The 25,769-nt window shown below is 38.9% G+C and overlaps 1 protein-coding gene and 1 long non-coding RNA gene across 4 annotated transcripts; one reads left to right on the top strand and one right to left on the bottom strand.

Annotated features, from left to right (window-relative positions):
* Positions 1–501: 501 nt before the first annotated feature.
* On the top strand, positions 502–4,263 carry LOC111948034. The gene is made up of 2 exons (XR_002874020.1): positions 502–1,564; positions 1,656–4,263. It is a non-coding gene; the product is annotated as an uncharacterized LOC111948034 (long non-coding RNA).
* On the bottom strand, positions 3,511–25,018 carry LOC100301585 (cohesin subunit SA-2). Of its 3 annotated transcripts, XM_011480403.3 has the most exons (35): positions 24,792–24,974; positions 24,436–24,514; positions 22,768–22,895; positions 22,598–22,679; positions 22,353–22,496; positions 22,157–22,253; positions 21,538–21,614; positions 21,191–21,395; positions 20,112–20,263; positions 18,794–18,867; positions 18,561–18,684; positions 18,362–18,460; positions 18,114–18,193; positions 17,910–18,017; positions 17,580–17,691; positions 17,345–17,462; positions 17,154–17,257; positions 16,900–16,992; positions 16,724–16,813; positions 16,404–16,607; positions 15,988–16,058; positions 15,827–15,914; positions 15,650–15,730; positions 15,473–15,565; positions 15,000–15,174; positions 14,764–14,903; positions 14,569–14,670; positions 14,309–14,457; positions 13,584–13,712; positions 13,265–13,491; positions 9,750–9,969; positions 7,522–7,629; positions 7,318–7,444; positions 6,380–6,457; positions 5,267–5,399 (listed from the first exon to the last, which is right to left on the bottom strand). In XM_011480403.3, the coding sequence occupies exons 3-35, from the start codon at positions 22,809–22,811 to the stop codon at positions 5,376–5,378; spliced, it is 3,819 nt and encodes a 1,272-aa protein (XP_011478705.1). In that variant the 5' UTR covers positions 22,812–22,895; positions 24,436–24,514; positions 24,792–24,974; the 3' UTR covers positions 5,267–5,375. The 3 variants fall into 3 exon arrangements, with proteins under 3 accessions (XP_011478704.1, XP_011478705.1, XP_020562390.1); XM_011480402.3 differs by lacking the exon at positions 24,436–24,514 and having other exon boundaries at positions 3,511–5,399; XM_020706731.2 differs by lacking the exon at positions 24,436–24,514 and having other exon boundaries at positions 24,926–25,018.
* Positions 25,019–25,769: the final 751 nt, after the last annotated feature.

Here is a 25,769-nt window from a genome sequence, read left to right as displayed (position 1 = left end):
CTTTATCGCAGCTGTGACCTTCACCTCCCTCCTCTGCCTCCTCCACCAGCTCCGTCTCCTGTACCTCCCTTGTCCTCCTTTTTGGATTTCCTTCTTTTCCATCTTCCAAGTGTCCACTGCAGATCAAACAGAGGAACGCTAAATTTAGCCGCCTTCGCAAATTCAAATCCACCGTCATTGAAGATGTAAGCCTTCTAAATCCTGAGGGCTCTCTGGAAAAACGTCTCATCCTGTGAAGAATCTAAAAAGCCCGAATAAAAACCATTTGTGAAGCTTAACCTGCTGTTATTGTATAACACCGACTTTGCCTTCATACATATCAATGCTTTCGCTAAAAGGAGAACGGGGAGAAACGTTGTGTCGCTGCAGGCTTTGAAGCTTTGTCAGTGCGTGTGTGTTGCATCAGGTAAAAATGTCTTCTCGCTGTGAAACAGTATTAAAACCACAATGTTACCAGAAAAACGTTATGAGGAAATACCTCAACTCCAGGTGCTGGCTGGGGGGGGTCAGGGGTGAGAGGTGAGCGGTCACACACCCAGCCTGAGGGCTCCCTGAACCCTGACCCCACAGGACTGATGAATAGTGTGCTAACGAGTCCCAGCTCTTTCTTACTGTGTCTGCACTCTCTCTTCTTGTCTTTGACTACTTCTAATTTTCTTTTTTTTTTCCCCTCCCTTCTTCTTCCTTCCTGCATTTTGCGGGGATTAATCTGCAGGCAGCAGAGCGGTGATATGTCTACCTGCTGAACCTTTGAAGCACCTCGCCATCTGTCGTCTTCTTTGGATTTATAAGCATCATCATATCCCATTCAAACCAGGCCCTGTTGCACCCTTACATAACCTAACCCCTATCTACCGGCACATGCGATTTCTCCAGGATAGATTGTGCAAATGATCATCGGGTGAGGTGTTAAATCCTTGCTTGCCATTGGATTGCTCTTTTTCTAATGAGACTCTCCAATCCTCATCTCTGTGTGCACGCCAGCCACAAATCTAATTAATAACAGACACATGCGTGTTTGCATGCAGACGCAGCCTGACACCTGCTACACGCATGCACAAATGGATTCAGTGCAGATGGGGACACTGTGCACACAAGCGCTGCAGACACACCCAGGGCCATTTGCAGAGTCGAATCATAAAGCCAATTAAAGAGATGAGTCTTATTAGCAGAGGTCTCCTGGCCCTAATACATCACAGGGGTTTCCTGGCAGGGGCCGGTGACATGCAGGGCTCTTCGTCATCTTTATGATGCCTGTCTCATCACGCCCTTATAAGACACTCATCCAAACTTTACAGAGACTCATCATTTAGCTGGCCCAGAAATCTGTTCGGTCGTCCGTAGGTCACCTTTAAATGAGCTTCAAAGGACCGAGAAGCAGAAATGTCGGGCTCGTGTGAAAGTGCTGTTACCAGAGGAGCAGCTTGCATGTTTTTGGTCTCTCGTAATTGAAAAAACTATAATCTTGTTCCCTTTCTCCTTCGGGGAAAATCGTTATTAAGCTCACTGCACAGCTCAGGCCCCAATGGGAAGAACAGGAGCGGTTGCACAACAATGATGTGAGGTGAGGAGAGCCAGTGTAGAGAATCCGATTCTAGGGTAAACATCATCCTGCGCTCCCAGCTGAAAAGTCGTCTTGTTTTTTTGCTTTGCAGGGAGAAAATGCCCTCCTTAGACCTCTGGACCACCTGCAGCTCTGCTGATGACAGATTCCCTCCACACTGTGGACCATCAGTGCCAAAGGGAGACTAATCCTCCTACTTCTATCCTTTAAGTACAATAGCCCTGTCACTCGTTTGCTCATTCAGCATACCTTCAGTCGCTCTGCCTGTGTGTCAATACGAAGAAAACCGACAGGAGGCAGACAGTAGGTTCCCACAGCGCTCTATTCATAGCTTTCTACTGGAATCTCTGACCTGTTCAGGCCTGCCTCGGGAAACCTGCCCCTCATAATGAAAGCCATTGATGCTTCTTCTCATTACACATTCACCTTGACATCTCTGTTACAACCCACGGAGCGTCTCAGCTTAATCCAGCAGAGCTATCCACCTTTTACATGACTAATAAATAAACGGTCGTGTGAGAATGGAATTTTTCAAAATTGAAGTTAATCGGTAGTTCTGCAAGAGAACAGGCTGGGACATTTGAGGTGTACTGAAACAGCTCCTGGTAAATCATTTTCTCTGCTGTTACAAGTTAAGATTACAACCAATGGCCTCATTAATGATTCATCTGCGGCATTAACCTTTTGTTGCTCTATTTACTTGCAGACTTAAGAGGTTTCATCCTCCCTGCACAAGAGATAATTAAAGATTCATGCGATTAAACAAAAGGGTTGCAGTTACTGTAATGCAAATATACAAAAAGGAGAGTGAAATATCAGGCAGAACTAATATGACGAGTTTTCCTGGTGCTTGTAAGCCTGTGTGAGTGTCAGCCCTCGGTGACCCCCTGTGGTTTAAACGCAGACTGAGCCAATAATGTCTGTGTAGACTTTTCACAAATGAAAACAAGCCGTTTTTGTGGTCGGTAGAGGACATTTCTAAACCTGAATGTCTCCCAACCACTGCATACTACTGAACTATCTCCTTTTGGTATCTGCAGAGTACATTTAGAGATTTTAATGTTACAAAATGGGAAGGGATGGGGCTCAGGGACCTTTTGTTATCGGTGAATTAAAAGATATATATTTTTTCTCTTGTAGTCAATTTATGCTGCAGCCTTGACCCCGTCAGCACAGTTTAAGTAATTCAACCCGAAGTTTAAAAGAGAGTTGCAAAAATATCTATTTTTACATTTTATAAACTGGAAGTAACAATACAGCAGTCTGTTTTGGTCCTTTTTCTGCATGAGCACCATTAACAGCAGGTCACAAAGAGGGCTTTCAGCTCCAAACACAATTAAGTGGAGCACTTTTCCTGCACCTCAGTTACGTCAGGACCACACGATGACAGATGAGTCTCTTCATGTCTTACAAGCTGGACATGAAGGGAGGTCTGCCAGAACCTATTCTGCACTGATCTGAGCTCCTTTTTATTTATCACATTCAAAACACAAGTCTGCTGCTTTCATCCTTTTTTTTTTTATGTGCTGCCTCGTGTGCTCACTTTTATCACGTTACTGTGGCGCTCTGTTTCCACACAACAAAGCTTTACTCTTCCTAAAAGGTCCTTTGATGTGAAAGATTAATGTAAAAAGGTATTACACACTAAATGTATGCAATGAAAGAAAGCTGAGAAACTGACATCCAAGACCAATTCTGCAGCTTTGGCTGCACTGCCCCCTTGTGTCAGTAAGAGGAATTACATGTGGAATGTGTTAACGTTACGTGCGTCATCAGTTTCTTCAGAGATGAATAGTCTCTTTAAAGCAACATAGTTGCCAAAGCTCCAGATAAAAACAAAAAAAGGAAAAAAAAAAATTTTCTCGACTAATTTACTGTTAGGACCTATTAATCATAGGATTTATTGCTTCAGATCTCTTGGGTTGAAAGTAACAATGTACCACAGGTGAAATGTGTTGATTTTTATTCAAAAGTTACTGTCTCCAGACAAGTACAAATCAGAAAAACAGTGACTGAAAGAGGATGGGATAACAGACACCAACTTAAGTGTAGGCAAGAGTGCAAGGAAGGAAAAAAAAATAAAAATCAGAAATGGCCAAAAAATAAAAGGAAGAAATTAAATTTTGTATAGATATATACACACACACATGATCTAATAGGAATTTATACCGATGTAGTGGTAAGTAAACAATAAACGGTACTTTTTTTTTTCCTTTTTTTTACTTACATAAAATAATTAGGCAAAACACATATAGGCCGTTTATTTACTATGTCACATTATATCTGACCTCCTCTTATTTTATGCTCTAAGAAGCCAATTATCCACCTCTGACATGGAAGATTGTGTGAAAAAGATGAACTCCACAAGCATGTTTAAGGCTTAAGCATGGAATGACTAGAAAAGAAAAAGAAAAACCTCAGTAGACAAAACATTTGAAAAGAAAAAAAACATGACAATTCTGTCAAAACCTAAGCTTTGTCTAGCTGCCACAGAGCTGCTGAATAACTTTCATTTTTCAGTACTGTCTGAATGACTACCATACATTTTTGAACAATTGAAATCAATAATTTGTGACAGGACTTTCCATACGGAGAAAAAACCTTAAAGCTGAATTTCACAAGTCTTTTCATTAGTTTTATCCAAACTAATTTACATGTAGGAAAAAAGGTTAAAAAGACATTATCAAGACAAAAAAAAAGAGAAAAAGGAAAAATACAAATTTAAAAATCTTCCTTGTTGCATGACTTCACATGCTTTCATTTAGTTTTACTTACATCTCTCAAACTTTGTGACTGAAGATCCAAAAATAAAAAAGGAAAACAAAACAAAACAAATAAAACCATATAAAATCAGCACCGCTTTATATATAACTTTTATTTAAAATGTAGAGATACCCATTTTAACATATGCTGCAGGACTTTAAGAGAGGAAAAAAAAGAGCATTTTGCTTTGAGCTGGTATCTTCCAGAGCCCACAAAACGGCACTTCTGGAATAAACTATCCTCATTAATTGGGGGGCGGGGGGGGTTCCGACAAGGAGTGATCCAAATCCTGGTGTTAAGTTGGGGAGCATCCCATTTCAGAAAGTTGAATTTTAAGTGGATTGGGGGAATAATCTTCACAGCATCCAGGGATCTGGGCTGATTTGTCAATATCTTAACCACCAGTGGTTACTCGGACCTCAGCTCAGGCCCCACAGCAGGGAAAATGAACCGAACAGAAGGGAAAACAAAAAGAAATCACACACACACACTAAAGGAAAAAAAAAAGGAAAGAAAAAAAGAAAAAAGAGGCAGAACCCAAAAGCAAACAGAAAGACCTCCATCCACTTTGCTAACACAGTACAAGCAAGCTACTAAAGTCCGTTTATAAATTACTACTTCACACCTGGTAACTTACTACAGTTGTAAAAAGGGTTAGACATAAACAAAAAAACTGTTTCTTAAGTTAAACACACCAATTCATCCCACTTTTCTTTTTAAAAAAAGGAAGGGGAGGGGGAAGCTAATGGTTTTTCCTCAGACACGTATTGTTTCTAATAGGTTTTGGAAGTGGCCTGTTACACTATTGTTGAACAGGAAGAGCTTACCCAAGGTTATAAAAGTAAATTTATGAAACAAAGTCCTCTCTGAGCAAGCAACACTGAGTGTGGGTTGTCATTGGTCCACGTGGAGTACAAGTCAGATCAATTTTTTGTTGGATTTTTGCTTTTTCTTACAGAAAACACTTCTGTTTTCACATCTAAAATTCTCTTTAAATACAAAGCCCCTCGCCTCTTATGCCAGCGGCAATATCATCCTGATGACAGCTTTAAAACATGGACACCCCAAGGACCTGCAGAAGAGAAAAGACAAGGTTAAATTCACATTGAACAATTGAACAAATTCAAATGAAATTATTTTATTTATGAAAAATGAAGTTTCCTTGGATTTTGGAAGGATGCACTTGTGAATTAATAGTAATAAAAAACAAACATCCACTTAGAAATCTTCCATTACTTCCAAAAAAAAGCTCTAAAACAAAGCTGGAGGCAAATCCACCAAACATCTGTAGATATGTATTCAACCTGCAATATCCTATTTTGACTAAATAAGTAAGGGTTAATGGCCAACGAAGTATGCATTATCACTTTTTAACGCACTTCGCTCGCGGAGGACAGTTCAGGCTTCCACGGCATGCGTTAAAAAGTGATGATGCACACTTTGAAGACCATTAACCCCCTTATGCCATGGTCACTTACAAAAGAAATAAATAGTAACCAGTTTTTAGTCCTTAATTCTTGTTTTTCCCCCCAATTTGGATCACTTTTCTCACAAAAAGCGGACTATTTGTTATGTGGTGCGGCGCGTTGCCACGTGCGGCGCGTTGCCACGTGCACCACATAACAAATAGTTTGCGTCGCGCCGCACCACCGCTCCAGTCAAGATTCGGCGATATAAAGCGATATATAAATATATGCTGATCTTTCCAATGGGTTGAATAAAGCATCAGCTCAGAGAGAAAGTTCACCTCTTACCGCTTGTTTTTGTCCAAATGATGAAGTAAAAGGTTGTTTTAAAGAACCCGGTGCAGCGATACAAAACATCTAAGCTAGGTGACCTGAACTTCTTTTTTCACCGTGCGGTTATCCTCTGGTATATCACTATTTAATGCACACCCAGCAGCTAATCAGAATCGAGTACTCACCCGGACATTGGTACAAAACAAGATATATTTACGTATATCACGTCCATTTAAATCTTTTTAACATTGGGTGCATCCTTTGGCAACATTTACATATAAGTAGAAACCTCAAATCCTTTCATTTCATTTACCGATTCATCCATAATTGAAGCGGGGTCAAAGTAGTCTGGCTTCAGCTCAGATCTCTCACGGCGGTTCTTGGAGGGTGGCTGGAAAAATAAAGCAAATGTTAAGTAAGTTGAAGAAATAGAACTTATTAGGTTTGTGTTTGTCTAGCTGCGAAAAACAAAATATTTTGGAATATTGCCAGGACGCGGGTAACTTTTGTAAAGGTGATTATTCTTCACAAATATTCCACACTTCAGTCTCACATGCAAAGACTCGAGGTTTGGAACTTGTGAACAACTTTTTTTTTTTAGCTCCAGATCAGTCAAGGCTGAAAATAAATCTTTACATAGAGAATGAAGAAACACTAACTGCTGGATTTTTGTGAGCCCGCAAATGATTTAAACTGGTTAAATGCCACTTTGTGATAAAAAATAAAAGGTCCATTTAAAAAGGCAGTTTTAAACTACAGGTTTACTTAACTAAGACTTAACTTGCCAGTTAAAGATTTGAGACTTTCTTTGAACTAAAACACAAAAAGACTTAACTTGGAGCTGCAAGTAGAAACTTAAGAAAAGCTCAGTTTTCTGACTACATGACTAAAAAGTTTTTATCCATAAAGGTCTTGTAAGCTTAAAGGATCATCAGGCAAAACAAAACAGAAAAAAAATCAAGTTCGCCTTTAGTCATTTTTGAACTAAAACTGATTCTTACTACTCTCCTTAAAAACAAATTTGGTAAAAAAAATTACTTTTTATCTCAACACTATTTTGGTAATTTAGCAGCCCACCGTGTTTTTAAGATGCTTCAAAATTAAGTAGCTAAGATGATAAGTTTGATTTAAATTTCACTCGTTACACTAACAAAAACAAAAGTATAAATGCCCCTGATGGAGCATCTCTGCATCTGTCTGTGAACTACACAGATTACCTTTATTTAAATATAAATGTGACTCGTTCCTCACCAAATCAATGTCCATGGTATCAAAGTCCATGCCTTCATTGAGGTCGTCCATGCGACCCTCAGATGACATCATCACGTCCTCCACGATCGGCTCTTCATCCTCCTCCATGAGGCCGGTGCCACGCCGACTGCACACAGAAATGGAGACGCCATTACTGTGGTGTCATTTGAAGCGGATGTGCGCACACACGGGTGGGACTCTTACATAGCGTGCTGCAGGTTGGACCTGAGCTTGGCGTAGTTCATGGCTCTTTCTTGCTGCTGGCGCGCCTCTTCCTGCTGTCTCTGAGTCAGCATCCACGTCACCTGGGAACTATTCACACCAGAGCACGGCAATCAGCGAGGTTTTTCATCACCTTAAGTCCGTTGGGCACATTAATCAAAACGATAATGTAAGGTGCTAAAAACAACACGGTTTTCTCCTTAAGTCCTACTGAAAGAAAGAATGGATCAAATGAAGCAGTCAGTCACTGCGCCACCGGAGCCAAAACGTGGCAGGCTGTTTGTTCACAACTGAAAGCCTAATAAAGGGAAATGACACCCGGCGTGTAAGCATTTCACCCAAACCTGCTCGGAGATAAAAGATCTGCTGCATAGTGTTTGTTCTAATTCTGTTGACATACATTAATAACATTACCTGATGCATTACATTGTTTAAATGTCAGAGGGAGGATCAACAAAAGAAAAGTAATGTTTATATTGAAAGCTTAAGTACCTTGAGTTGCTTTTCTAGAATAAACAGTTGTGACAGACCGATTTACATTTTGAATTAGACTCCAGAGCATTTTGACACCACACTAGATGTTAGTTTCCTCTTTTAAGCCCAAAGCTCGCCTTGTAGATTTACACCGACCTTGTGAAAAATGATCAGTGCTGTTTGATCAGGTTGTTCTGGATGTTAAAAAAAAAAACTGCAGAAATAAATAAATAAAAATAACTGAAATCCTCTATAAAATTACCACCACAGCCCAAGCTAATCATCTAGATTGCAGTGTGGATGATGTACCAGTTGCTATAGCTGTATAGAGACAATAAATCTGACAAGATTAAAGAGGAAACAAACTGCATCTCCCAACATCTCAGCCGAAAAATTAATGAAACATTAAAAAAACTATTAAGAAATATTTGTTAATTAATGTAAGCTTATTAAACTTAGACCCACTCCGATATCCGAATCTTTTGAGCTATTGTATCCCTTGTGCTATCCTAGGCACTTTAACATTGGGAGTTGGGTCATCTAGACCCACTAGACAGTGCGCTGAATCTTTTTTCTTCAATGGTTTGTGATCTTCACTGGTGTCCATGGATTACATGACATCTTTCCACCTTTATCCACCTTTGTCATGGTAGGGAGAACACGGCAATGTAAGGGTGGGGTCATCTAAGACAGCACACGGGTTAAAAACGCTCCCAGTGGTTTAGTATTATGATTACTGTATTTTGTATACTGTCACGTTTTTTTGCAGTTTGGCCAGCGGAACGTCAGTAAGCCATTTTTAGCCCAAATCAAAGACATGTGACATGTTCTAGGGCAGAGGTTCTGCAAAGCAGCAGTAGTTCAAAATGAGTTGAGGGAGGGACCGTTGGCATGGAGCAACCCCGCCCCCCTTCCCAGGTGCAGTTTGGAGCGGGAAGGTTGTGCCCCACCCAACATGAAATTGTAGCTCTTTTTCAAACGGTATTTTTTCATGTGCTCCTAATTCAAAACTATTTGAATAAAGACATACTGAGAAATGCACTTTAGAGCTTATGTGTCTTCCATCATCAGAAAAACGCCACCAGATCACGTTTAAAACTAAATTTTCATCGAGTGGGTCTTGAAAGCCTCAAGTTGGCTCCTCCTTAAATGTTCAAAAACACCACTGCAGTCTGAGTACTTTGAATTTTATATTGCATCCAATTCCGTTGATTTCTGTCCCATTAGTATTTACAGTCAGGTAAAATTACAGTTTGTAGCCACTTTTAATTGGTGAGTGAAGAAATCTTCCCATTCGACACCATATAAGCACATGAGGCCGTGCGGAGGATTGTATTTGTGAAACCAACAAACAGTAGAAGACTGCTTGAGTGGGAAAAAGATCTAGTTGCATGGTGGCTTGTGTTAAAACACTTAAAAAACATTTAAAAAGTCTGCATTGATGTTGACAGATGTATTAAATATCTTGATTTTTCCACAGCCGTGGGATCATAAGTTCATGCTGAATGTAAAACGATCCTGCTGTTATACGTGAACACTGAACTTTGGGAGGAAGCACCAATTTAATAGTCAATCTATGATGTGTTGAGCCGTTTTGTGGTTTTGTCTTTCATGCCTGAGGAGTAACTTCTAATCCCTTAGGGGACAGAAGCAGTTTTCATTGGTGGGAACCTGACCTCAGTAACAAAGGCCGAACTGTGAGATGACATTAAAAAGCGAGACAGAGGAGTTCGTACTTGTAATCCATGGGTGTCTGGTGGTGCTGCGGTGTTTGCTGATGGTGCTGAGGGTGTGGGTGGGGCGGCGGCTGCTCGTGAGGCAGGGGGTAGACCCCCATGTATCCGTCGTCCCGACTCCTCTTGGGGTCCCGCATGGCAGTGGAAGTTAGATGAGGGGAAGGCATCATGACGGGGGTCTGCATGCTCTGCTGCCAAACCTCCCCGCTGCTGCTCTCCTCTGAAAGCACACGGTAACTATGGTAACCATCCAGACTCTCATTGGCTCATACATCCCTACCTTATTTGATCACTCATCTACTTTAAAGCGGCTCATTTTAAACAAACCAGAAAACAATTGCATGTAAAATCGGTCAGCGGGATTGAGAAGCAAATATATTTCTCTAAAAACTTGACAAGAAATATATTCTAAAAGTCGGTGAAGCCTATAGAACCAGGGGGGTATTCCAGGAAGCATGTTTAAACTACCCTGACTTTAACACTGAACTCTGGCTGAAATGAACTTGCTTACTCTGGGTATGTTGGTTCCAAAAGATCAGATATGAGTTAGCGTAATTGCGTTTCACTTGGTAACCCTGTCTTAATCCACGTGCACGTCAAGTACATAAAGACATTCTCAATGGATCGACGATTTCCGGAGTTACCATGGAAACGCGTGGAGAAAAACAAAGAGAGCACTATACTTCAGTAAGACTGAGTTGGAGATTTAAATGACGGCGTATGAAGATTATACGTCCATCAAAAAAGTAACACAGCTGCATCAGCAAAAGAAAGAGTTTCTGCTTGGAGAAAAAGAACAAAGTAAACGTATGAGTTTCTATCTCATTACTATTTTCATTGTGATGCACATATATATATATATATATATATATATATATATATATATATATATATATATATATATAACTTATCCAACTTAAATGAATTAATTCAATTGGTAACAACTCATTATTTTTTCACAACTTTGATTTACATATTTATCAAACTAAATGTCATATTACTACAATTCAATTAAATGTTTTTCCATCTTAATGTTTGGTACTTCTTGAACTCTCTTATATCTAAGTTTGAGCCTGCAGGTATATTCATTTTAATAACAATAAAATGAATGAAACAAAATGGATTCTCAACATGAAACTTAATGACATTTATTATCCCTCCGACTTTTACATAACACCACTTGGCAGTAGTGGTGCTAAATAAACTCCTCATCCTCTCCCTCCCTCTCACTCATGGTGCAGAAAGAATTTAACATAACAGGACAAATAACTAGACAATACACAGTAAAACAGCTAAACACATTTGGTCAAAAACCCACATCCATCCAGACAGGCAAAGGGAATGGTATCCCACAATTCCTTGCGGTGCCAATATACCAGAAACAGCAGCACCAAAGTTACACCTACTTAATTGAATTAATTTGATTGAAAGTAAAATAAATGTCTGAACTATGTATTGTTTTTAAGATGATTTAACTAAACAAAAAAAGATTGATCTTAACTGAAGCAAATAATTAAGTTAGATAAATGTAAAAAGTTTATCTTTAAACATCCATATGTGGTCTTGTGGACCCTCTCATGGTGGAAAAAGTATTATCTGAGCTTCTTCGTCCACTAAATCATCTTCAAATGGACACGCCATGCTGCGTCACCTCTCTGAAAACAAACTAACCTTCAACTAAACCTGCTCCAGACCAGGTTATGTTCAGAGCATGAGTTGCTAGGGGAACTTGGCATACCCTGAAACATACCTCCATTTTTGGAACCAAAAGCTGAGGTTATCCACTTCCTTAGCCTCAAACTTACCGTGGTAACTAGCGTAACCTGATTTCTGGAATACCCCTGGGGCCCCATGCTAAGCTAACATGTATGAAATTCCTGTTTTAGAAAAGGCAAGTAAGAATGATTCATCGCTATTTCACGGTTTCACTGTTTCGCAGATTGTTGTTGTTTTGTTATTTTAAAGCTGATTGTATTCTGCAGAATACAGGGGGATATGTCCAATAATTTCCAGGATCGATTCGATTTACCAGACCCTGCATCGATACGACTGTTGTTGTTTTTTATCCTTTCGATCCACTCCATTTAATTTAATTTGTTTTGAATTTCTGGTACATGGTTTACACATTTAGACATTTGTACAAACACATAAATAATTTTTTTGAAGATATAGTCATATTAATCTGATACAGTTCAAATCCTGTAAAATTTCTTATTGAAATACTTAACCAATGACATTGTTAACACCAGTTCGTGTTACATGATTTCTCAAAAAGAGAAGCTCCAACAAAAATGTGCAGATCAGTAAGATCATTAATCCGGCTCATATTACAAAAAAAAATGTTCTGCCTCTGGTTGAGGGCGTTTCAGTTTGGCCACTAGGTGGAGCACATGCTATTGCATTACATTTTATTCCAGAAGATTTGAGATTTTAGGTTTCCTTAAAATAGTTTGGAAAACTCATGCCCGTGAATATATAAAGTTGTTCATTTAGTAAACATTGTATGTTTAGGTCGACCAAGCGATAGCATTAGCCGTCCTATGGGAAATTCCATTATACGTTAGCGTTAAGCTAGCAGACTTTGGCTTTACTGGTGTTATGCTTTACGTCACCAGAAAAGGAAAAGCATAAAAGATCGATCTCTACTTTTATGGCTAAATATTTGATTTAATGAGCTTGGATTGATGAATATATTAAAGTAAAGCTTCTCCTCTAAAGACATCATGTCACACTGTATGGTGTTAACAATCTCATTGGTTTAATATGTTACTATTTAATTATAAAGTATGTAAACTGTATCAGATTAATATATATTCAAAACAAATATAGATTATTATTGTAGTTCTATACAAATGTGTGTCTAAAATTGTAGACCTTGCAAAGTCAAAATTGAATTAAATCGAGTGGATCAAAAGAATCAAACAGATCGTGAATCAAATGGATCCAGGCTCTAGTGAACTGGATCAAATTCTTGAACTTATTGGTGATACCCAGCCCTGTTCATTATTGCTTGAAAATACAATTTTCACAGTAATAGTAATGCTCAAATCCAAATCTATGTTTTGTAACAAACAAAAATCACACAAAAACAGAAAGCTTTGAAAATATTGACTTCATAACTACAAAAATCTAAACACAGACTGTTTCTGAATCCTAACCATCAAAAAGGCACCGATTCTTTTTAGAAATGTCAAATAAGAATCAATGCTTTTTAGGAAATTATCACAAATAATTAATAAAAGAAACGGAGTCACCCTTTGCTTAAGTTGAACTTCTGTTTGCTTCTAAATATTTGTTTTTCATTGTTGATACATGATCAATTGGAATTCAGAGTTAATATGGCTCCACGTTTAGCTTTATAATGTAATAGGTTACAGAAAAATATTCTCTATGTTCAACATTTTAAATAAATAAGTAGTATTTCTAAAATATATAAAAGGTGGACCTCTTGTATCCCTTTTGAGAAACATTACAAGAAAACGTTTTAACCTCAGCAACAGACTTCACTTCTGTACCTTCGGGTAGTTTCCTCTTTGGTGCTGGAGTTCCAACTGTTGCCACAGGGGGCTTAATTTTCTTGGAGCGGACAGAAGATCCTCTGCTGGAATAGCCGCTCATGACAGACATGGTGTCGTCATCGCCACCAGCCTGCAAGGAATTCCTGTAGGAGATCAATGGAAGCCAGCAGTCTTCTCGCTGCAGAGCCATCTGGAAAGTCATGAAGCGCTCCAGGTACATGTGGCTACATGAGAGGAGGGGGGACGCACAGGAGGAGACGGGTAAGTTTGTGCAACCAGTAAACGTCATCCAACAGGGGGAACAAAAGACACTTACACAGTCCTCTTGTCTTGTCTCATCAGTTTGGAGGAGAATTCGCTTAGGATGTCCAAGAAAGCCAGGTTAAGAGGTGGCCCTCCTTCTCCCTGTGGGCTGGGATCCTTGAATGCAAACTCAATACCATCCCTTTGTAGCACAGAGAAAAGAATAACACTGAGAATTAAAAAAAGCTGAACAAAAAAAAAACCTACAGCAGATTAAAAACACGTGTAAAGGAAAAGAGAAACAGAGCTATGAGATGGTCTGAACTTGACATTTGCATATTATCTATTAGACTTTAGGCAAACATGATTATTTACCAACGGTGTGCTGCTCCAGGCAGTTTTTCTCTCAGCTAAAACATTTTACTGACATTTTAATTACACGTTCTTGCAGTGATAAGAAAAGAAAACCTCTCAAGAAATATTTAACCTAAAGTGAGATTATGAAGAGAACCACACACAGTTTGAAGTCCATCAGTCTGAGGACATAAAGATAAAACTCCTCCCACAGAAAATGCAGCTACACAAGATAAAACCTTGAATCCTTCAATATTTTGCAAAACAATAAATAAAGATGTATCCCCACCTGTCGTTTAATTTAGTTGCAGTAGAGTCATAAAGAAAAACTAAATTAAAAATAAACGTGGAGAATGTGATTCTGTTTTTTCTAAATATATCACAAACAAAATTGCCGAACTCTAAACAACACAAGCATCAAATGCCGTTAAAATGAAAGCTTACTTGTGTAGCATGGCGATGGCGTCTCTGGTTTTTACTTGGTCGAGACCAAAGGTGAGCGAAAAACGGCGAGCCAACTCTTTGATTCCGCAGAATGCAGAGGAGGAGCGATCGAACCCGTGACCCAGGTCAGACAGCATTTCATTAAATAGCTAGAAAAAACACACAGGTTCAAAAATCAAACCAGTATTTGCACAATGAAGTCACGTTAGCGGAATTGTTATTGTTAAACGGATCGAGTGAGCTTAAGTGTGCTGACTGACCTGCTGCAGACTGAGAATGAGCGTTTTGGCACATTGAATCTTGTCAATTTGCCGAGTTTTACTCATGGTCTCCTTGATTATGTCACCATAATCGTTGTAATACTATAGAGGGGAAAAAAAGAGCAACAAAATTATTTTATAGCGCATTCCAGCATTAAATGTTTCTTTTCTTAACTTAAAGAAAGTGCTACTTGCCCTCATGTACTGCTTAAAGATGTCCGCTCCAGTCTTCATTTCTACCACACAGTAGATGATGAGTTTGCAGTAGGCAGCCAGCAAGTTTCTCCTCTTGTGCAGAGCTTCAATCTTTACTGCCTCATCATCCTGCTGTCCATCTAATCATTCAAAAAGGAATGGAAAGAAAACTTTCTTACACACCAAAGTCATGACTGCATGAACCTGTCTTTGATTTCTTTGCCTTTCAGTCATACCGGTGCTATTCGTGTCGTCATCCTGGTCGATGAAGACGTGGTTGAGGATGAAGGTGAGCAGTTCCGCCTGTAAAGAGTCTTCTGGGGAATAGACCAACGGCTCCAGGTGTTCTCTTCCTCCAGACACCATTTGGTGGCTGAAGATGAGCAGAAGATCACAAAGGATTGTGAATGCCTGGGGGAGGAAAGAGAAAGACCGTTACATCTCTGTTGTATGTTGCATCATACAAAAACAGTTTTTTAAAAACGAATAAACAAAAGCTCATCAAAGAGCAACAACCTGAGCTCCAACTACTTGAAAATAACAAAAGATTGAGCATTAAGTGATTTTATGCTTTTATTTTTACTCATAAAGCAACAACAACAAAAAGAACACTGACGTAAGGTAAACTGAAGCCAAATATCTGCTAGAATACTATAGAGAAAATGAGGTTTTCTATTTCTGACTTCCTGCCTCCCCTTCTGTGTCTCACCTGCTCTTTGACAGCTGTGTTGACATTGGTGAGGTAGCGCTGACACATCATACAGAATGCCCTCATCTGCTTTCTCAGGGTCACCAGATCATCCTAACACAAAGATGATTTTTTTAACAGATGTATTCAGCACCATTCCGGTCTCTTATCCATCCCAGAACTGGGTATGAGTCTCACCTTTCTGGAGCTGCCCTCGGATAACTTGGCCAGCTGCCATAGGATAACATAGTGGGTGCACTGCAGTGAATGAATGACTATCTGCTCACAAAAGTAAGGAGAAGAGGGGAGAGAAGCAAGATCATTCATTATTATGTCTTAATAGGAACATTTCTAAATGGGGTTGTGATTTTGTACCTGCTCAGGCATGTCTCCGTTTTCGATGCCCGTGTTGAGCAGCTTGAAGTTGCTGGTGAAGAGATCCCATCCCGAAAGGTCATGTGCACTGAAAAGGAAGTCCAGTATGATAAATACAGCACTAAAACCCATTTCTTTTGAAGTAGATGTATGTATCGTACTTGTGAAATGCCGTAATCCTCTTTAAAGTGGACAAAACTTGATAAGCATCATCTTCATCAGCATCTTCACCCTGAAGAAAAACAGTTTAGGAGATTTTAAAAGGAAAAAAAACGCCTATGCATCTAAGGGAGTTGGATACTTCTTCAAAAACACAAGAAAAAAAAAAAAAAAAAAAAATCAACACTCGAGGCTCTTCATGATAGGATTAGATAAAAAACGAAGGAGCATCAAACTTTTTTCCTCTTTTCTAGTATAAACATTTAGAATATTACAGTGGTTACACTGTAATATTCTAATTATATAATTATAGAACCTCAATATTCTATAATTATATAATACACAAATGGGAAAGCTGTGTTATAAAAAGCTACATCTAGCAATAAAGAAAGTTAGATGGCATTTAAGTCTGACCCACCTCCCGTAGAAAATCTTCCAGTAGTCTGGTGAACTTGTCCACAAGCTCATCCAGAAGCTGCGAGCGAGCGATGTCCACCCTGTTAAAGATAGTGAACTCCTCATTGCAGAGGGAATGGTATGTCTTGGAGCAGGCCTCCAAAACTTCAGTGTCTGTGTGCTTCTCCACAATTTCCTTGATCTGACGCAATAGGGCTTCAAGGTGCTACAACAAAAATAAAAAAAACAAAAAGTGTGTTAACGACAAGAAAAATAATTTATTTTAATGATTATTCTTCTTATGGTCACAGCTTACTATAACCAACATCCGAAAAGTCTTACCTTCTCCAAACGACCCGTGGTGTAAATTTCCAGATCAAAGAATTGAGGCAACAGTAACAAGTTGGTCACCTTTTCTGCGTCAACCGCATACTGGAGGAACAGAAAAATATCCCTTTAGGACCCAAAACACTCTTTAGCATGGAGCTCATCAGAAGCAGTGGGCTGATGTAACGTACCTTGGCCAGAAGAGGGGGCAAAGCTACAGCAAATAACTCCGTGATTTTGGTTCGGTCATCTAGCTGAGTCTTCTTTTCCTTTGCTGTCATTACCTGAACAACACAGGTTTGATCACTGATCCTATTCTATTGTAGTAGTTACAACCTAAAAGGCACATTTTCTAAGATTCTGGGTTCAAGTTCTACAAAGCCTACGAAATAAAACAATTTTTCCTCCCAAGCATTTTACTATTAGATGGATCAGTCACTCTTACCCTCTTCCCTGTTCCTCTTCCAACTGGTGGATGGCATTCTGCAGCCTGGCGTACAGTGCACAGCATGATCTCAATCAAAGCCGTCTCTTGTCTGTCTGTAAGAGCTATAAACACACACAAAAATAAAGTTAGTTTTAATGGTGCAAACTGCATTTTAGTAACAGGGACCGGCAAGAAAAACAGTGCCACACCTTCCTCTCCTGGCAACGGGTCATCCAGGAGTAAGCTTATCATACACTCCCAGTCCTTCAGTAGCTCTGCACCACATTCCCAGAGGGAGTCCACAAGGTAAGCTGCGTGCTCATGGAGCTAACGAGAAAGGCGTTCAAACAAGCAAATGAAATTAACTTTCAGTCGTTAAACACAGCGCGGCCGTGAGGAGAAGTGGAACAGATTGATTCTCTAAAGCAGATTACGATCAATTACCTCGCTCTCCAGGAAGAAAAATACAGTGGTCTTAATGAGGTTGGCGTTGGGGCTTTGTCTGCCTCTTCTTTTGGGGGCACCTTCCTCTTCTGGTTCCCGCTGGCTGAACAATCTGGGAAAAATATTTGATTACATTTAGCTTTTTCTTTTTTTAAACACAAAACCCCTAACATGCTAAACTGACCTTCAAAGACAATATTTTAAGATAGACAGAAACAAAACAAAACAAAAAAATCTTAATACTAATTTGTTAATATAAATTTGTAAAGGGTAAGGTAAAAAAACCTTTATTACACTTTGATAGTAATTTAATAGTACATAAATATATACTTCTTATAGAGGAATTCCCCCGCTGCCACCGCTACAGGTCTGTGCGCCGAGTACACCAAATGATAGACGCTCTCACAGTCCTCAGGGGTCAGAACCTCATCCGTACTGCTGCAGGGAGAAGAGTACAGAGCTCGACACTAGTCTTTAAAATTTTGAGGGGGGAAAAAAAACACAAGATGTTCTAACGCAAAAACAAACACTTACTTCAAGACCAGAGTGAGCAGTTTAATCGCCTGAACTGCAACATCATACTCTTTGTCCAGAGTCATGGAGACAATCCGGTCCTGAGGGGAGACGGTTCAAACCCATTTAATTTAGAAGGTGATTTATATTTTAAAAAACTGTTTGATTTGCTTTGCTTTGTCCCATACTGTTTAAGTCAATAAATTGATTATAAATATTCTGAAGATGGATAAATGTGTTGTTAAAAGTGTCCAGCAGGTGGTGCTGACCTTAAAGCGACTGGTGAAGAGCTCCAGTCTGGCATTGAGTTCTCTGTTGTAGTACAAACCCTGCAGAGCTGTCAGACACTTCAGACGTACCTCGCCTTGCTAGAAGAAAACATTCAAAAATAGCAAGTTGTTTTCAATTTGATTTAACATGAATAAATTGAAAGTAAAGCACTGACACGGGGGTTTTAGTTTGGTTTACCTTGTCATGCATCGTCCATCCCACATACTTCAGATAGCTGTCGTTGAGGAAGGCATCACTGTAAAGTTTCATCCAGACTCCGATCTCCTCTATGCAGATCGCCCTGATTTCTGCTATCGAATCCCTGTCGAAACAATAGGATATCCATTAGGCTGAACACGGCAGTGAAGTCATTTAAAACAGTAACTAATAAAGGAAAATACAGGCGAGATGTTTATCTTATGAAGTCATACCGATATCGATGAACAAACACTCCTTTGAATATTGCATTCATCATGTTCTCAATTTCATCTTGATTTTCTTGAAGCTGTAGTGAAAAAAAGAAGAAACAATGTGAGCCGTGGGATCAAATAAAGCAAAAATATCTGGTATTAGGGAATTTTACACTTACATACAGATAAAACTTGGTCTTTTTTCATATTTTAAATGAAAACAAAATTCTTTCATTAAAAAAATTGACCTAAAATAATAATTTGGAAAGGCTCTGTTGGAGTTCCAATCACTAACCTTAATGCCTTTTGACTTACTTGACTGAAAACTAAAAGAAAGCGATAAATAAATGAAGGCTATTTTACATTCTCATCACTAAGAGGAGAAATAAGGTTAAACTTTGAAACCAACGGTGTTTCATTTGGCAGAAAACACATTTTAGGTACAGTTTTTTTATGTTAACAAAACTACATTATTCACTTTACAATTTAATTTTAAGCTTTGTGTAGATGACTCACATTTTGGTGAGTGCTGTGGTAAAAACACTGATGTTTTAAACGTTTAGAGACATTTTTATTACTGACAAGAAATTTCAACAATAAAAACTTTCTGCTGGAAGCTGCTAACCGCATTTGAAACTATCATACTAGACTATTTTAGATCCCATTTTTATTTCTTTGTTTTACCACTAGGTACTAAGTACCACTAAGATCTTGATAGCATTACTTAAAGAAGAAATGCAAACATGAAAACCTTTGCAACAAAATTTAAAAACAAAAAAATAAATGTTTTTATATATTTAAACTTTTTTTTTAAAACATTTTTTCGTTAAATTTCAATGTTGTTTAGTAAATCTGTTCCAGCACAACATCTACTTCTATTATGGCACAATACCCACCAAGAACTTTAATCAGAGATGTGCTCAAAAAAAGGCATGCACGTTACTAAATCAAATAAAAGTCAGCCATGTTTCTTTTTATTTATCATTCTAAATAAAAATCTAATATACACCACATCAGTGACGAAAACTTTTTGGAGGAAAAAAAGAATTAGCTAAAAATTTTAATATATAGATGCTGCAACGGCCTACTAAAAACAAAAGGGTGGATTCTTTTACAAATATCAGTCAAATCAAGTCATAATCAAAATCTTTTTTTTTCTTTAATAAATGTCAAACTTCAGCAGATATTCTAACCAACAACAAACAACCCCAAAGGAAATTCCTGAATGTGCTATGTTTAAATGTAATGCGGGCATTTATTGTGTAAATGAGTGAAAACTGGGCTTAAACAACCTCCTTTTTCAAACGTTAAGAAGGAAGCAAAGCGTTGTCACACATACCTCTTTGCGCTTTTGCAAAAGCAGCTCCAACCTGTCATTGGCCCTCTTTGCAACTATCTTATTCCTCTCCGCTTCGTACTGGCGCTGTGTGTTATCCATGTTAATGCTTAAGTTGAGAGCTACATTCACCAACGCCGTCATCAGCTTCATGGCTAGTTTGAAAAACAAAGCACAACATTTTTTCATATTATTCTATAGCTGACAGAGCAAATGAACAAGTTTCACTGATTTGACAAGTAAAAAATCCAACACCATCCGGGTGAGAGAAAAAAAGATCTCTTTTAAATTAAAGTTTTTAAAGCTGGAGATTGACACTATATCAAACCCACTTTATAATAAATTTACAGTCTATAACCTTACAATAAAACTTGGTTCAATTGTTTGTTTTTTGCCTTTTGTGTAGCACTTTGGGACAACACTAGTTGGGAATGGCTGCTTAATAACTAAAAAAAGAATGGCAAAGACAATAAAGCCATTGCTCACAGAGAACAATGCCAACATGTTTTGAGGTCACACAACCCACCTGTTCAGTTGACAGTTTGGTGAAACGTTCAAATGTTGCAGGATCAACAACTCATTATGATAACAGTTCACTTCTAATGACTTAAACTTAACTGGTTTGTCTTTGGAAACATCTGCGCAAGCGTTCCTGACCTGCCTTTGTCCTCTTAAATACACAACCAGTAACCTGAGATCCTCAAAATGCACCAAAAGATTCAAGTTTCCTTTTTGTTCATCGAGATTTTTTTCTTTCCCAAACTGACTGAAAGCAGGGCTGTACAACTGATGTCTAATTCAAAAAGTCATACTTGTTATTGTAAAAATGTGGATTGCTATACTCACTTTTCCAGAATATAAAAAATGTGTTCATTTAGCAATTTGTTGCAATCTCACTGAACTGCAACAAAATGTTTGAAGGACAGGAACTAAAACAATATGTTTACGTGAAAATTTTTACTAAACTAAAACAACAGAATAATTACTGGTAGTTAGAGGGATTGAAAGAAATGCAATGCAATAAAGTTTACTTTGAATAACTTTATAGTTCATCTAAACACTTACAGAGAGACTTGACCTACCCGCCAGTGTTGAGGTGTGTCTGAAGGCTCGGACTTGGGAGTCTGACAGTCCCGTAAGAAGAGAGATGACCGTGTCCATCATGTATTCATCATAGATGATACTGTACTGACACTGGCGCACCAGAACTGAGATAAATTCACAAAAGCTGGATTTGAACTTCTTCCACTGGGGCCCTGCTATAGTAAGAGGGTAATCACCACTGTCCTGCAGAAGAAAAAGAACATCATGGTGTGAAATGCTGAAAACTTGCTATGTTTTGGAAGTTTAATGACTGCCCAATCAAGTTTTCCAAAACTGGAATTAGATCAGTTTTGATCAGTATAGCTGCTGTGGCAGGTTGAGGTACCTCGTCGAATTCCTCCGTCATGCGTCTGATGATCTCAGAGTTCTGCATGTTGCGAAACATCTCAGCACTGACCACACCTAGCAAGACAGACAAGTTAGAAGAAAGGACCATGAGTTGACAACAATAAGTAGCTTAACTGAATCAGATCAATGTGTTCCCTTGCTACATTGCGGTTCACTTTTTGCGGTCTCAAGTGATTTGTTGTCAGTGTCACTTTGCATGCTTTTTTTAACATGCTTGTTGGCTGTTGACCTCGTCAATCAATATCCTCTGTCGCATCTGCTGTGCAGTGTGTTCAGTTTTGCTACATTTACATCAATCTCCCATAGCAAGAGGCTCACTGTTTTCATTCTGTAATACTGAACTTATTTTTCAATGATGGTTTGAACTTGGAGAGTTTAAGCAGGAGAGAAAAGTGTGAAAATGTTCTGTCTGTCGGAGAAAAGTGTATTAAGTTTGTATTCAGGGGTATTACAGCCGAAAAAATCCTTTATGATCTCACTTTGCGGATTTCAAATAGTGCGGGTTATTCTAAGTACATAACCCTGCAATAAACGGGGGATTTATAACAAACGTTTTTTTACAATGACAAAAACAATGTACATGGGGGGGGGGATACCTTTACATCCCGAGCACTGGATAAAGAAATTGATGAGATCTAGCAGTGCTGCATCTCTGTCGTGTTTGTAGGACTCAATCCAGTCATCAACAACAGACTGCATGAAATAAATAAACATGTGCATTAAAATCAATGTTTATGTCCGTAACCAATAGGAAATGACTCCAAAAGGTCATTTGGTCACAGCAGGTCTTACCTGCATTGCACTCCTTCCGAGCTTTACGACCTCAAACAACATCATGTTTTCCATGCCGTTTTCTTGGTGGTGGCCATTTATGCGGCCTGCTGCCTTTCCTCCTTTGCCTTTATCCCCAATTGCTTTCTTGCCCTTCTTCCCCCCCTGTGATAAATATTTGAGAGGGAAAAAAGGATAAAGATCAGGTCATAAACCAATAAATAGAACACAAACACAACTTTCTACATATTTAAAAAAAATACTACCTTTCCCTTAGCTGAAGTTGTACTTCTTCCATCGAAATCCTCAGAAAAGTCAGTATCTGAGGAGAACCTTGTGTCTGTATCCCTAGTAGGTACATATAAACAGTGAAATGAGCATCAACGAGCATTCATCAACCATCAAATCAGAAAAAATAAATAAAACAAATCCTTACTGAGGGTAGGCGAACTCTGTTGGGATTTCTGGTGCTGCTATCATTTCTGTAACATTTTCTGAATACCGTCAACTTGGAACTGACTTAAGATCCTCAGCAAACACAAGACGGGAAAGGCCGCATGTGACCTTAAAATAAAAGACAGAAATCAGTGAGATCTTTAAGCATTTTTAACCAAGTTGCCCTGACTTGAACAAACATGTTTTGATTTCTACGGGGGAAAAAATGAATGAACCCGTTTCACTGTTCAAGCTTGTGTGAGGTAAAATAAAATTTTCACATGGTAACAGGGGGTGGGCACAGCCTCCGCTGTCACGCTTGCCATCTTCCCATTGGCTCCCCGAGTGTCATCACTCCTGCTTGTCATGCGAGTTAGACTGGAGTATCATCCTCCATGGCCAAATATGGTCCAACTCAATCCGCCCAACACAAAACCAAACCAATCAAAGTGCAGTATCAACATCAACAAGACACTGCAGGCCAAGGAGTAAGACAAGCTTTTTTCAAAGTAGATAGCAGAAGTAACTTTTCAGAGCTGTATATTTTTTGCGGCCTGATACTCCCACTGGATGCAAATGTCTTGAATTGTAGAAAAAGGCCCACACAAACATATATTCAACCGTCCAGCAATAAGGAATAAAAAGCAAACTGTACCCATGATCCTCCTAAATGTACTAAATTGGCTTTAGTTCACTTTGCCCTGGTATTCTTACATATGGTTAAGCAAAAAGATAAAAAAAAAAACTGTCTAACGTTCCTGATTCTAATGTTTTCCGTCCAAATCATGACCCACGTTTGGAAACATGCGGTTTGAGCTCATCACTATTTTAAAAGTTCAACTTATATATATATTTATTTAAATTTAGGACTATTGAAGTTATCTAATACAGATGAAAAGATGCATGGAATGAATACTTCAAATATTTGTATATTATCTAATCTAAGTTTTTTTTTTTTTTTAACGAGTCCATTTCCTATGAAGTGAGGGAAACACTGCATGTCAAGACGAGAGAATACGATGGGTGTAGACTGAAAAAGTGGCGCCAAATCGTATCGACAAACCCATAAAGTTGCCCATGTGACCTAATTCTAAATACATTTCGGTTCAATTACTCCACAAAATAGATCTGGTTGCTTATAAACGTCTCACGACTCCGCACACTTCGGACTCAATTCCCTCCAACGACGCCGGCACAGCAACGCTCTTTGTCGGTTCCTGTCAAAATTGACACCGGTGCGCTGCTGGTGCTAGCGCCACCAGCTAAGGAACCGAGGATCTCGGAGTATTTTCCTCGACGTCAGCTAACTAAAATCTAACGTAGTGCGCGTGCACGACTCGGTGCAAACAAGAAAAGAGTAGATAAAAGCAAGACGGCATACTTTGACGGCACGAGACTTCAAGATATTGTATATATGCACTCTGTACGCCTTGAAATTTTCCGACTATCACAACAAAACAACGCAAGCTCTACTGTAAGCTAAAATTAGCCAGTGTATAATCACGCTAATCAACTATATATTTAGTAGTCTAGACTATATTTAGCTCGTATTCCACTTGCATACGATGCTAGTCTTAAGGAAAATAAAACGAAATACACACTCTGCAATTTACAAGTTGAGAATAACTCCGATTAGTCAGAAAATGCTAACAGCTAATGCTAACGTTACCTTAAAAAAACATCACGTCCTTGCGTCCTCCATCTTGCCTCGGGAGTTCCACCGCCGTATTGCATAAGCAACAATCACTCTGTTTACAAATATATTAAGTCCTAAAACGCTATTCCAGATTTTAAATTACTTATTTCCGCAGCAAAGTGTTCGCTTAGGGCGGGCGTGCAAAAATGTGGGATTGTTAGCTTACTGGCGTTTAAGTTGCCATATACCGCGAACTAGCAAAGCGACTTGGTTCAGGCAGGCAGCCGCGCTGTGAGCTCTTCTCAGGCTAGCAAAGCTAGCGAGATAGCTAGCAAAATACAAATCAACTAAGTTCCAGATAGCTCTCCGCCATTTTACATCTAACTTACCTTGTGGTAAAATGTAGTCCCGTTGCGATCTTAACTTGTACTACCCTTTTACGGTCTTGTGTCTTAATCCAGTAATAATTTTGTAAAAAGAGTTTAAAAGTCGCGGTTAAAGGCGGTTTCGGACGTTCTCTCACCCCGCTTGCTCCGTAGTTCGGTTTGTTGTTTCGACGACCTGGGAGGAGGAAATCCTGGAGCAGAGCTGCCACCTAGCGGCCACAGCGGATGCGTGAACGACAAGTGGCTTGACCTGACATCTAGTGGTAATTAGGGGTACTGCAATTTTTTGGGAGGGGCGGCTCTTCTCTTCCCTTTTCACTTTAGGACAGCTTTGACTCTAAAACACCTTCCACGGAGTTCCATTTAATACAAAATAAATGTAAAAAGAGATCAGTAAACAAAATTGAAAAAAGTGTTATAAATAGATTTGGGTTGATTTCATCTATGTGCAGCACAGTTTTATCAGCTGGTTGTTAGTTTTGCAGAACTTAGAAACTTACCGCGTTTCTGAGACGTATTTAGATGCTAAATCAAAGTAATTTATAAATAATCTATTGAACTTTAATAATAATTAACTACAAAACAAGAGGATGTGGTTAGTTTTGCTGGTTTCCATGTTCTAGTCTGTTGATAGAAAGATTTCTAAGTTTCACTCCTAGAAATAAGCCCTTCCATTGGGATGCTTACTTTGCAGCACGCTCATTATCCACTGTCATAATAAAAAACTACATCTCCCCCCAATCTTAATTCAACGTGGGTTCAATACCAGCTTTTAATCAAATCGGTCAGATGTTTCAAGTAAATTTAAATTCTTGGAGAATTAACCTGATGGTTGGCTGTACCTGGGGGAAGAAGCCGTTTGCCAGTGGCAGAAACATAATCTGTTTTTATGAATATTACCCAAATATGCCGCCCACCCGACAAAATGTAATGTCTTACAGAACAAAAAAAATACATAAAAGTCAAACTACAAAACAAGAC

Source organism: Oryzias latipes, chromosome 10, assembly GCF_002234675.1.
Source record: "Oryzias latipes chromosome 10, ASM223467v1".
NCBI classification, from domain to species: domain Eukaryota; kingdom Metazoa; phylum Chordata; class Actinopteri; order Beloniformes; family Adrianichthyidae; genus Oryzias; species Oryzias latipes.
This window is presented reverse-complemented; position numbering and strand designations above follow the sequence as displayed.